Source organism: Lynx rufus, unplaced genomic scaffold (assembly GCF_022079265.1).
Source record: "Lynx rufus isolate CCGP_SWC_20201006 ecotype Redwood Valley unplaced genomic scaffold, mLynRuf1.p SCAF_6, whole genome shotgun sequence".
In the NCBI taxonomy this organism is placed as follows: domain Eukaryota; kingdom Metazoa; phylum Chordata; class Mammalia; order Carnivora; family Felidae; genus Lynx; species Lynx rufus.
The window spans coordinates 112,930,078-112,944,208 of NW_025814878.1; the positions used below are offsets into that span (position 1 = coordinate 112,930,078).

At 41.3% G+C, this 14,131-nt stretch overlaps 1 protein-coding gene across 2 annotated transcripts in view; it reads left to right on the plus strand.

The window, feature by feature from the left end:
* The window catches only part of ILRUN (inflammation and lipid regulator with UBA-like and NBR1-like domains), a 99,273-nt gene that overhangs the window by 75,027 nt on the left and 10,115 nt on the right, over nt 1-14,131 (plus strand). For both annotated transcript variants that reach the window (XM_047101267.1, XM_047101266.1), the window contains one exon: nt 3,914-4,242. In XM_047101267.1, the coding sequence (XP_046957223.1) occupies nt 3,914-4,242 (329 nt within the window). The remainder of the gene's footprint in view (nt 1-3,913; nt 4,243-14,131) is intronic.

Consider the following 14,131-nt stretch of genomic DNA (forward strand, 5'->3'; position numbering starts at 1 on the left):
TTCCTTACTTTCTGATACTACAAATACAGTCCAGGCTCATCTTATATTTTCCGTGACTTAGCCCTAGAATCAGCCATTTTTCTGAGGACCCCTTGTTCTTTTTATTGCAGAATGGAGTTCAGAAACCACTGGCCACTGGGTATGTTTAATGCTGCTGGGCTGTCATTACTTCTAGGCCTTCTCAGCAGGCAGAGCTGGGTAGCATGTGTATACATACTAATCTCTGAATATTGACATATCTATCATTGTTTCTGTGTTTCTTCATCTGCATATATATCAAGATAAACATGAGTTTATGTTGATGTCTTGGACTTTAATTTAGTACCACAGAGTTCATTTTAGAATGTTTTCTTTTCTTGCTCATCTATAATATCCTTCTTCAACAATGAGGAACCTTGCTCCCACCATTTCACTGTTCATCCCCAGTACACATGTACCCATGCTGTACCTGTCTAATAACCCATATCCCCACAAGAAACAAATTTACCAGTTTGAATATTGTACTGATTTTTAGCAATTCTATTTTGGTGGACAAATTGTAGATGTTTATTTATGTTTATTATAATGTGATTTGATCTGTGATGCTAGCTTTTAGATATGTTTTTAACATATCCACCATTATCTGAGATGTCTTTGTATATCACCATGGTTCATTAAGATTATGGAGTTGGGCTTCAAGTAGAATATTTCCCTTTTACTCTGCATTTCTAATCTAAACTTAAATAAAAAGTTCATGTTCTCTCTTCAGTAATTTATCATACATTTCTACAAAAGGAAGCTTATATTTATTAAAGTTATATACTTCTGAAGGTTTTATATGTAAAAGGGACGAATTGAATGAAACAATATTTACAGTACCATCTAGTTCCAAAGTCCTGGTCCAGGTGCTTTTTGAAAACCACCTTAAGGCAACACATTCTAAAATCAGTTTCTCCATTTGCTCTTAAGCCCTGAATGTGTAGGCTTGGCACTTGGTTCTACTTTATTGGCTACTTTTCTAGGACATCCTAGAATGTTGGCCCCTTCTTATTTTTGGTGCCAAAGATCATATATGTTTGTGGGTAAAGATACTTTGGCCTGGGAAGTAAGACTGACTTAACTATAGCTTTAGTTCCCTGGATTCTTGGGTTCTCAAGTTCTGTTGAAGAAAAATAAATATGAGCTATACCAGTTACTCTGAGTTGAGCGTTCTCAGTCACCATGTAAGTTGGCTTTTAACTTGAAATCTGATCTTGGGTCCATCACTTCTACCTCCAGACCTCAGATCCTTTATCAAGAAAGTGCAGCTGTTCCATTAGATGACCCCTAAGATTTCTTACAGCTATGATTTTATCATCACAAGTAGTAAAATAACGTGGCTGGCAGTTCTTATCTCAGTAATTAAGGCATCTGGCAAGAACTGGAAATGGTCAGCCTCTCTGAAACAAGCTTATTGGGTCCATTTCTGTCGCTGTTCTTATTTGTTTGATTAACACACACACACACACACACACACACACACACACACACACCATGATTGGAATGGACACATTCTGAAATGTGAAGGCTAGTGGTAGTAGCTACATGGCTGAGATTGAACCATGTAGAAGACATATATTTAGAAGATCAGAACTGGAGTGTTCATTGTTGGCGTTTATAAACCAATGGTTTCTTAAATAACCTTCTCTTTTTTTTATTTTTATTTTTTTTTAATTTTTTTTTTCAACGTTTATTTATTTTGGGGACAGAGAGAGACAGAGCATGAACGGGGGAGGGGCAGAGAGAGAGGGAGACACAGAATCGGAAACAGGCTCCAGGCTCTGAGCCATCAGCCCAGAGCCTGACGCGGGGCTCGAACTCACGGACCGCGAGATCGTGACCTGGCTGAAGTCGGACGCCTAACCGACTGCGCCACCCAGGCACCCCTTAAATGACCTTCTCTTTACAGCTACTGTATTTAGCCTGTGAATGGTACAGAAGAATAGCCAAGGTGAAGAGAGTGCAGTGGCTTACATGTGACATGGCTCTATGAGTTATATGAAAGAAGCTTTAGCTCTTAAAGCCAGGGAGGAAAATGTCATTAGCCTCATATACTGATAACAGTCTTCAGAAGACTATCCTTTCCCATAAGCAAAGTGAAGGAAGCACATGACCTGTAGCTGAGTATGTAAAACATTATGTACTTACGAAAGGATTTTGGAAAACAGAGGGGTGAAAGAGAAGAAGTAAGAATTAATATGCTGTAAGACAGGGCATATCTGTTTAGGGAAAACAAACAATAGAGTGAAGAAATGTTGCCTTTGGTTAGAAAGCTAGAAGAGGAAAGCATGGAATGAATCTCCCTCGGGTGCCTGCCATTGAATTGTTCTTTAAGGCCTACATCATGTTGGTTTATGAGATTGACTTCAAGCTTTGAATGAAAGTTCTCTGACCCACTATTCCTGGCACTGTCCCAGATTTCTGAGTGAAGTTGCATGCTGAATATCCTGGCTTACAATGTTAATTAACAGGTTGAACTTTTATGGTACTAGTTTACATGAGGATTCACCTTTGCCTTAATGAAAAGTGTCTGGAATGGATCCCCATTCCTAACATGCTAGCACAGCTAGTGGCTGCAAAGAATTGCTAGTTCCAGAAGTGAACAGCAGGTGTCACTGCATCTCCACTTACTAGGGTTCTGGCTCCTAGCTGTTCGCTTGCAACCAAGTTTTTAATAGAGCTCCCAAACCACTGAACACAAATTGAGTATTTATGGCCGTCCTCAGATACAGAACCTAAATTGAAAATTGAGAATAAGCACAGCCCAAGAGGGTTTTCCTCAGTCTCCTCACTATACTTTTTAGTGTTTTTCCCCCCTAGGCTTAATATTACCTGTATTTCTGTTTAGGTAACCGATGAATTTTATTAGCCTTTTCTTATCAATCATTCAGCAGTTATTTAAGAGCCTTGGACAGATTTTCATATTTTTTTCAGCTGGGTTCCCACTTCTTGGCCTTCCTGCAGCTTGCTTTTTAAAAGCCTTCCAGCAGGAAAGTTGATGTCACTGTTCTCTAAATTGAGGTGCCAAACATCAAAGGAAATAGCCTCTTTCTTTATTCTTCTATTTGAACACTTAGCTTTGGCAGTTGAGGAAATAACTGAATTATGACCAAAAGTCCTGTGGTGCATCTTCTAAAACAAATCTCTTATGGTTTCAATTGTAGATGGTGGGGTGTCCCTCTATTATAACAAAGGCAAAGTTGGTGTTGAATTGGATTATTTTAGAAAGTCTGGGACAGACTAAATTTTTGGTATCCTTTGATCACATAGGTTGTTAGGAGAAAAAACACCCTAGGTGATATTTGTCTTAATAGTCAGGGTTAGTGCTGGTTTACACTTAGGTCCTGGTGTCATTATTAATAGCTTCCCCCTTTATTCTCAGTTGTCCTAATTCAGACAATATGTAGTCACTCTAAATTGCTAGAGGTAGGGAGGGGACAGTTGATAGGTTGCTTATTATAGTAATTATAAGCATTTTTTGGCTCAAGAATTATGCCTGCCCTGAGTTTTCTAAGTTATATACATTCAAAATAAAGCAAAAACCACAAAGAGATTATAATTCTGGGAAAATAGCTTTTGGGTTTCTACCTAAAGATGATTGTTCTCTGGAGCAGTGATTTCCAAATGTGGCTGTGCATCAGAATCAGCTGGTAACCTTTTCACAAATAGTTTCATGGGTCTTATGATAGACCTCTACTGAATGTGTACTGGAGTTTGAACTTGACATTACCAAAAATGTAGAAAATCACGCAGTGCAAATGCACTGCGCTACTTTGTCAGCAAGCTTTTAAAATTAGCTCTTTATGCTTTGGGTGATGGTTGGGGTTTTTGGTGGTGGCTGCTGTGGGCCTTGAGGGTATGCCTGTCATTGATGTGAGTTGCCTTTTTGTTTCAGATGTCATCTGGGTGATTCTCAGTGTGGAGGTGGGTGGACTTTTAGGAGTAACGCAGCAGCTGTCATCTTTTGAAACGGAGTTCAACACACAGCCGCATCGCAAGGTAGAAGGAAACTTCAACCCGTTTGCCTCTCCCCAAAAGAACCGACAATCAGATGAAAACAACTTAAAAGACCCTGGGGGTTCCGAGTTCGACTCGATCAGCAAAAACACATGGGCTCCTGCTCCTGACCAAACCGAGCAAGATGAGAATAGACTCTCACAGAACTCTGTAAATCTGTCCCCCAGCAGTCACGCAAACAACTTATCAGTAGTGACTTACAGTAAGGTAGGTGCCCTCGGAGAAGAGGAGAAGGGGTAGGTGGTGGGCCTTGGGATTTGTGATACCCCTTCATGGCAAACCTAGAAGCCTAGAATGTTCTTTAAGACTGCTTAGCTTTCCTGCCAACAGCAAGAATACAAAAACCTACCCCTTCTCCCCTCCCCCCCCCCCATCTTCATGTCCTGTGGATGTTACTTTATCCACATTTGTAATTTACTACTGTCTCTCTGCTCTGGTTTGGGTGTTGAAAGAACACACTTTTTTTTACCTTTAGCATTAAAAAAAAAAAAGAAAGTCAAAATATCACCAGCCATCCTTCTGGTATAAATGTATGCTAAACCTAGAACAACAACATACCTTTGGAATTTCCTCCTACTTTGTTGTTTTGGGGGTTTTAGGGCTTTTTTGTTTTTTGTTGTTTTGTTTGTTTTTTGTTTTGGGTGGGGCTTTTGTTTTTTCCAAGGAAAAAAGACAAACTCAATTATTTATCCTAAATATTGTTGTTGGCTTTCTCTTCATTTACCTCGTTTGTATGTCTTCTTATCGATGTATTTTCAGTCGGTTATGGCCCATCTACCTCCTCACCCACAACCAAGAGTGGTCCAAGTGATATTTTGACTTTTTATGTGTGGGGCAGTGAGAGAATTGATTGTTAAGTTCACCATGATGTTAAATATTCTGATTGTTCTGAGACACTTTTCTGGGTGTTTGATTTCTTGGTCTGTTTCTCTCCATGCTAGCTGATTAACCCGTGTCTTCCACACTCTTCTAAGGTGATGATGGTTCTTGGTTGTTGGTTTTGGTTGGCTGAATAAAGCCCTGATGCTAAGAGCTCACTGTTGGAGGTGTTTGGTATGGCAGGGCCTGTGAGCATTCCTGTGCATTCTTCTCTGATTAATAATGCTGTGTAATAGGTCCAGCATCCCACCTATATGATCATATAACTGGTAAGTCTGCCCTTGCTTCATGTTGGCATTTACCCTCAAGTTTTTAAAATAAAATTGATATTTATTTGAGAGACAAATTGCTTGTCTGTTGTAAGAATGGTATTTTTCTGGCTAATGCTTTATATATGGTCCAGATCAAGAGATAAATTAAAAAGAAACCTAGAGATGTGAATTCTTTTTCCCCCACACAATCTAGTAAGAGACTTCATTCAGTAGTGATGTAACAAAGGATTGATTTTTTTGGTTGTTTAGATGGTTCTAAAAGATTCTGCGGAATCATGGTAGTTGTACAGGCTGTAAGAGAAGTTAATTGGCAAGACAGAAAATTGCCTGTATTTGAGGAAAGACTTCATGTCAAAACACTATAATAAAAGGTTTTCCTCCAAGCTCCTATTTCTCCAGATTTTTCTTCCTTAAATTTAATCATCCAGAGTATGACTGCTCAAGGTGCTTAAGTGAGCCAAGCCCTAGGGAAGCTTACCCTGTTAGAACTGGAAGTTGCAATTGAGTTTAATAGGAAGATGAGAGTTGGAGGAGGAAACACCAGTTGTTCAAGTACTTTATATAATGGAAGCCCCCTCACCCAACTGTGAGCTGCCTGGCTCAGTAGTCACTGTGGTCTTAGGAGAGGGCTGGTGTTCTTGGCCAGGGCACTGCACTCATCTTCTTAAGTTGTGAACCTGTCAGTTGCTTGCAGCTCCTGTAGGGAGCCCCTTTAGGGACTGATGCCTTTTGGCCAATTCTGTGATCATTACCCTGGCCTGGGGTGTGGGAGCTGGGGAGAGATTGACTGGGGGGGTCAGAATGGATTACCTACAAGCCTTAATTGAGGTCCTACCATGTTACTTTTTTTTTTTTTGGAGGGGCTGGGCTAGGTGACGCTATTGAGATTTCCTGAGGTTGATGAATTCATGGTATGTTACCTAATTTTGTATTTTTTCTTTTTGTCATGAACTCTGTAGGATCATTTAGAAGTAGTATTTGCAAGAACCTCAGAGAAAAGGTTCTCATTGGAGATGATATTTAAGGAGACTGTTGGCTATAATACATTGAGAATATGGCACTTAGGTGCCAAAGAGAAATTGGAGCCTCCCTTGTTTCTTAATTTAAGCAGAATCTTATTCAGAATGCACTTAGGTGAACATCTGGCAAGTTCTCTAAAAGCATTTCTGGCTAAAGTTGAGTCAGCTCCACCTCTTAAGACTTCTTAGGAACAAGGGTAGTGGTGTAAACAGTCATCAGTAAATATTTATTAACACATCTGTGTACTGTTTAGATCAGTGTACGTTGTTCAGTAGGAGACTTGAATAAATGAAGTTACCCCTTCCAACTAGTAGCTTACAGTACAGTAGGGGAGATGAAACATGTACACAGCAATTAGAGAACAGTTCAGTCAAGATGAAGTATGGACTGAGAACAACAGTCAAAGTGTGTTTTGTAATTTGTGTGTATGACTGTGGATTAGAGTTAGGGCAGAGAGGAAGAAGAGATTGGGTTGATGGAAAAGGGTTTTCAAAGGATAGATTTGGAAGGATAGACAGGAAAGAGAGTGGAGGTACAGTTTAAGTGCTGAGGGCAGAATGAGTAAGAGACGTGTGGTCAGGAGATGTGGATGATGGACAACGAGAGAAGGGTTCAGTCATTTGCAGTGCTTTCATTTGAGGAGCAGTGGATGAAATAATTATAAATGACTTTGAAAAGATTTGGGACTGTACTTAAATGGATATCTTAAAGCAGAGCTTATTCATAATTCTAAACATTCATGTTTGGCTTGAGAATATAGATTTATTTATTATAAAATTTAAAAAACTATTTTAATGTTTTTATTTTTGAGAGAGAGAGAGGGAGCGCGCGAGCACGAATGGGGAGGAGCGGAGAGAGAGGGAGACAGAGTCAAAGCAGGCTCCAGGCTCTGAGCTGTCAGCATAGATCTCCATGTGGGGCTAGAACTCGTGAACCACAAGATCATGACCTGAACTGAAGTCAGACACTTAACCTGCTGAGCCACCAAGGCACCCCTAGATTTATTTATTTTTAAAGGCAGGCATGCTCAAGTATGTTCGAAGGTATACTTGGAGGGTGTACTTGACACAGTGATGAGATCAGTTATATGCCAGAATTACTTTTTAGCTGTTCATATGTGCCAGATGTGTTGCCAAGTACTTTACACGTATCATCTCATTTTTTGACAAGAAAACAAAAGCTCAAAGGGACCTGGTTACTTGCCCAATATTACATAGCTATTGAGAGGCAGAGCTGGGATTCAAATCCAAGGTGCCACATTACTAAAACTCATTATTAGTAGGTGAACCTGGGCTCTCCCTAGATCCTCCTTTTGGGCTGGAGGCTATGTTGAGTGAAAGCATTTACTGAACTGATGATCAATATCATGAAGGAGTAAAAAGAAAGCAGAGTTGAAATAAGATAAGTGGCTCTAATGTAAACTGAAGATTGCCTGTTTGGAGAGTTCCCTTGTTTGTTGAATCTTTAAAGTAGTGACTTCTTTTCCTGGTTGATAAAAATAAGAACTATTCTTATAACTCTTGGGGTACATAAACCTTGTGGTGTTTATAATAATTAGCACCCTTTTATTTATAAATGAATGGAAAGGATGAAAGAGACCCTTGGGGCTCTAGAGTTGGGACATGTGTTTTCAGTTCACCCCAGGGTGTTGTCTTCATTGGATGGATAGGAGGAATACCTTATGCCTTGGTGTCCGGGATCAGAGTTGGCAATAGATTTGACTTATTCTAAAGAAATTCCCTGCCTGCCATTAAGGCTGAGAAAGAACATGATGCTCTAGAAGCCCATGACCATGGTTGTAGTAGGCAGATATAATTCCCTGCTGCTTCCATAGTTACAGTTTAACTTGCTAAGTTTGGTAGGATGAAATAAAAAGATTGCTTCATGCACCTGCTCCATGAGGGCTGCGTGGATATGTCAACATAATGGCACGTATGTCAGTGCCAGGAACTGGGCATCTCTGGAACCCTTCCCCAGCCGCACTTGAATAGCCATAAGCTCTCTGGACTCAGTACTCCGTGTCTCGGGGGAAACTCTGGGTGGGAATGCCTGCTCTAGTTCCATCCCACAATCCAGAGGGCCTGGCCCCTCCCTGCATGAGAGCTGTCAGAGGGAGTCAGGAAAGTAAGTATATGCTGACCTACAAAAGATTCATAAATCTGACTCCTCGCTTTTGTTAGAAATTGGCTGGCCTCGTTGTCAGCTCAGTTATGGTTGACCTGTGCCATATGAACAGTCAGATCAAGTATTGGTGAAGAGTAGGGCTACTTTAATGAACCTTTCTATGTGATTAGCTCAAGAGCCTCTGAGGACAGAGTCGCAGTAGGATAGGTACTCACTCTGTTGACTCCAGGCCAGTCTCACCATGAATTCTAGCTCTCTGACTCCTCTCTAGAGGCCAGGATAGCTTCTGTTTGGACAGTGTGAGAATAGTAAAAAAAAAAAAAAAAAAAAAAAAAAACAACAACAACAACAACAAAAACCAATTTCTGGAAGTCCAGAAGGAAAAGATAAGTCCTGTTAAAATTAGATGCTTCGTTTTCTTATTTGCCAGTAATTTTTTTAACGTCTAAATGTTTTCTAAGAAGGCCTTACAGAGGGAAAAAAGACACCAGCCAAACAATCTGATTCAGGACAGATGGGAATAAGAATGTGGCTGTCAAAAACCAAGAGGCTGCTGTTCTTGAGGAAGGCCAGATGCTTCACTTCCTTTCTCTAAAAAAGAAAACAAAAGGGTAATAATTTACACTGGGGGAACTGAAAAGAATCCCAAATTCATTTATTTTGTTACATGGCCTATGGATTTTATTTTGTGTTTGCTCTTACTTTAAAAAAAAAAATCTTTGGAGCTGGTATATGTCATATACTCCTCCTTTAAACTGGATTACAGTCTGAGGCACTGTTATTACTTCCGCCAAATGCTGGTTCAGAAGGAGAAACTTGTTATTATCTTTGTGGGGAGGTTCATCGTGCTCCTCCAGCGTCAGCCACTGCCGAGTGCCATCTGCCCTGCCTGCCCACACTCCCACCTGCTTCTCTTCCCATCTCTGTCTGACTGCCACCCGTTAGTACGTTTTGGATCTGGAGCTAGAGCAGGAGTCAGTCTGCTTTTATTACATCAGAAGTCAACTCTCTCCTAACCTGCTGCTTTCTGTGTTGACGAAGGCATAGAGGAATTATTTTCTCTCTGTTTAGGTGAGAGTTCAGAAATCATACTAGAGGTTACTGGGGGAGGTTTGGGAAAAGCAAATCTTTTGCTCTGTAGGCCTGAGGATATAATGGCAGGTGGATCTTACTGTCTACTTTGAAGTAGCTAATTGGTTTCGCATAATAATAAGGGATGGGTTTGGGGTGACATAATGGAATTGGGTTCAACATTTGCCCAGTTCAGAGGGCATTGGATTTGACTGGAAGGCAGGTAGGTGGTGTCCACAGCTGTGCTACTTGGTTGTGTGAGGTGATAGCAGGCAGTATAACCTTCCCACTGCCATGAAACTTGAATTTTCATTCTCACAGACCCTTTCATGAAAGGTTTAAAGATGGTTCAAAGCGAAGCTAGAAGGAAAACTTGGGTCACTTGATATTTTTTCCAGCTTGTGTTTTCCTCTGGCAAGGGACAGGTAACAAAGGCACATGACAGCCAGGCAGAGGCTGATCAGAATGCAGTAATTAGAGCTATGAAACTACCATTTATTGAGTACTTATTATGTGCCAGGCACTGCACTGAGAACTTTTTAAATTTAATTTTTATTGTGAAAACTATCAGTGTGTACATAGTTTAAGGAGCCAAGTAGTTTTACAAAGCTTATTACAGAAACACCAGTCACCTCTCTTCCCCCCAGTATTTGTTCCTCAGAGGCAGCAGGCTCAGTGTTTGATATGGATTATTTCATTTGGTGCACACAACAGTACCATGGTGCAGGCGCTGCTATTTCCCTTACTTTACAGTTGCTGAGACTTGAGGTACACAGGTTCCATGACTTGCCCAAGGGTCAGGCAGCTAGGAAATGGTAAAACTGGGATATGAACAAAAGCAATTGTTTTTTACTCCTGAGCCTGCTTTCTTAACAGTGTACTGCATTGATTCCCAATCACAAATAGTGTTCCAGTACATATTATTAGCCAAGCTAACAGCTGTGAGCTAGGGAGAGAATGCTTTCTATAACATATTGCTGCCTTTCAAATGAGGATCAAGCCAATTATTGACTATTACATGACTTCTCTACTACTAAACCGCCTCCCCTCACAAACTACAGAAACCAGCCTTTCTCTTTAGCTTCCCAAGGGAAAAGATTGCCTAGAACCTCCATAGTTAGTTGGGTTTAGATTTTTGTTGACATTGAAATTTCCATTAAGTCACTCTTGTAACAGCAACACCTATACCTCTTGAGGCCTCAAGAGGCCAAAAGATACAGTCTCTGAAATTTTACTTTTCTGGAACAAATTTAAAATCTCTCTTTGAACATGTTTAGTGTTTTAGACCTAGAACATACTTAGGGGCTATCTTATTCCCTTTAAAGGCAGATTCTATTTCTGCAAAAACTATCTAGAGAAAGAATATTTTAGGCAAAGAGACAGTCAGTACAAACCCTGAAGTAGAAGTTTACCTTGTTTGTTTAAAGAACAGAGTGAAGGAGGAGAGTAGAGAAAGGTGAAATCAGAGGATGGAAACCAGATCATGGAGGGCTTTATGGACCCTTCTGTAAAGCTTTGGGCTTTCTGCTCTGAGGGACAAAGGAAGCCATTAAAGGGCTTTGAGCAGAGAGGTGATAAATAAAACCCCTGCTTTGGAAAGTGGATGTAAGAGAGAATGGAGTAAAGATGTAAAAGGTAAAAGAAGTAAAGAGTGAAAAACCAGGGTTTTTGGTCTGAGCCACTAAAGGGATGAATTGCCATCAATGGAGAAGGAAAAGACTGTGGTAGAGGTGGGGAGAGGTCAGGAGTTCCATTTTTGGCATATTGGCAATTTCTTTAGATATCCAAATGGAGATGTCAGGTGGGCTGTTGTATATCTGAGTTGCATCTAGAGTTTAGTAGAGAGGTCTGGGTGAAGATACAAATTTGGCAATTGTGACGTATAGATTATATCTCTAATGCTCTGAGACTGGCTGCAGTCCACTAAATGATGAGTGTAGAGCAGGGTTTCTCATCAAAGTAGTAAGACCATTGAAATTTTAGACCAGAGAAGTCTTGAAGATAAGTAGGGAATGGGGGATGTCTAATGCATTGTAAGATGTCTAGCAGCATTCCTGGCCTTCGCCCAGTACATGCCAGTAGTACCTCCCCACCCCCACGTTTCACAACCAAAAGTATCTCCAGGCATTGTCAACTGTCCTCTGGACAGAGAGATGACAAAATCGCTCTACTTGAGAAGCACTGGTATAGATAGAGAAGAGGTTCACAGACTGAACTGGGCCCAATACTGTCCATGTAACATGTAAACAAACTTTGTGTTATCCAAAACACATTTACTGCGCGTATTCTTAATTCATAACAGTCTTGTGACTTCTGTAGTTACACTCTTCATTTGACAAAATAATGAAGAAGTTGTAAGTGACTTGCTGACATTCATATAGAAAATTGGGGGTAGGCCATGGGCTGGAACCCAGGGACCCAGTTTGAGTCTAATGTTCTTCTAAACCATACTGTGATGAGGTTTGCTGGCAGAAGCAAAGTCTGTTGGTTCTCTGAAGGTAGTTTGTTTTTTTTTTTTAATGTTTATTTTTGAGAGAGAGAAAGAGAGTCAAAGTATGAGCAGGGAAGAGGCAGAGAGAGGGGGAGACATAGAATCTGAAGCAGGCTTCAGGCTCTGAGCTGTCAGCACAGAGCCTGATGTGGGGCTTGAACCCACAAACCATGAGATCATGACCTGAGCCAAAGTTGGACGCTTTACCAACTGAGCCACCCAGGCGCCCCTCTCTGAAGGTAGTTTATACCCTTAGTGTCAGGTTGTAGAGACTTCCTCATTCATCTTTAGGAGCTCCCAAAGAATTTGTGACCAGGGAGGAAGCAATGCAGAACAGAGGAACCTGTCCTTGTTGGCTGGCCATTTAGTACATTCTGTACCAGAAGGGGATTGTCAGGAAACTCTGGTTTAATGATATTACCATGACTCTCTTTTGAAAACCCAGAGGAGCCAGGAAAGTCCTCCCAGCCTTGCTGGTGTTTGCGTTGGCATGGGTCATGTGTGCGTTTTAAAAATAAATTAAGCAAACACCATGAGCCTTAGAAAATGTCTTTTGTTGTTTGTAACATTACTATCCGACTGAGAATAAAAAGTATCTCCAAGAACTCTCCCTTTTGTACCTCAACAGCTTCAAAGCCGTTCAACTCCAATTTATTTGCTTTGGGGCTCTGAGCATTGTTTTAGACTGGTCTGATGCCGGGCAGTCTTGTAGCTGAAACACAGCCAGTGTTCCCAGGATTGCCAGAATATTTTATTTTGGTTGTAAGGGTGCATTTTTTTTCCTATATTCTGAGTTTAGCATTTTCGTTTCTGATGGAAGTTCTCAAGGTAGGACTAGTGAAATTCACAAGTGTGAGACTCTGTCTCCTGGTATAGATGCTTAAGTTTTGAATGTCTTGTTCTCAGTTAAGTCCGCTGTAGCTGTGTTCTAGCAGGACAGGTGTTGAATGTGAGGTGAAGAGCTATTGGGCCTCGGGGAAAATGTGTGCTTCCTTAGAGCTCAGCTGAAAGCAAGACCTCTTACAAAACTGTGGCTTGAGGGTCTTGGGCTTTTTGCTGTGATTTCATTACCCAATAGCCAATTAAAACTGTTTGCTTTCCACAGAGATAGTTTTTTGTTTTTTTTTTTTTTTTTTTTTTTTTCAACGTTTATTCATTTTTGGGACAGAGAGAGACAGAGCATGAACGGGGCAGGGGCAGAGAGAGAGGGAGACACAGAATGGGAAACAGGCTCCAGGCTCTGAGCCATCAGCCCAGAGCCCGACGCGGGGCTCGAACTCGCGGACCACGAGATCGTGACCTGGCTGAAGTCGGACGCCTAACCGCCTGCGCCACCCAGGCGCCCCTCCACAGAGATAGTTTTGATATGATGTAGTTAATAAGTGAGGCCTTCTAGGTGCTAATCCTTAGCTTCAAAGAATTTACTGTCTGATTACATACATGTGACTAGCTCATAGGAAAGAACAGCCAGTAAAGAGTGTATTGAGTTCCAGTTGACTTTTGAGTAACTGTACAAATGTACTTGGAGGAAGGAGAAAGCAGGGAGGTTTAGAGTAGCCAGGAAAGTGATCCCTTGGTAGATGATAGGCTCAAACTGAATTGGAGGGAAGAGGAACCACATGCAGGAAGGCCCAGAGGCATCCACAGGCAGGGTGTGTTCATGGGACACTGGCCAGCCTGGCTGTGGAGTAAGGTGTGCTTAAAGAAGGTGGGGCGAATTTTGGAGGAAGACCTTTGAAAGCCAAGCAAAGGAGAGTCAATGTTTAATGTGAAAGGAAGCATAGTAACAGCAATACTCTGTTATGAAAAGATGAAAGCAAATATAGCTGAATGAGACCAAGGAGAGACCATTTATTCTCCTTCCTCAATCAGCCAGACATTGCGGGACAGGGGGTGATGCTGTGAACTAATTGTAAGAGAGATGGGAGAAAGGGAAGGCTAATCGACAAAAGGTCACAGGAGCTTGGATGGGAATTCTGAGAGGAAATGGGACCAACAGCCTCACCCAGTGCTTAGCAGGACCCCGACAGTGCAGCCAGCCCGAGTGATGACAGGGCTAGGAACTTGGATAAGCTTCTCTCCTTTTGGGTATCCTCCCCAGTGAGACCCTTATCAGTTCTTTCTTCCTTTTTAGGAATCTCCTCTACTCTAGGAGATGGCCATGAGAGAGCTCTGTCCACCAGCTTACCACCTGGATTCTAGCACCCTTGCTATTACTTGGGATTTGGGAGCTAGAATT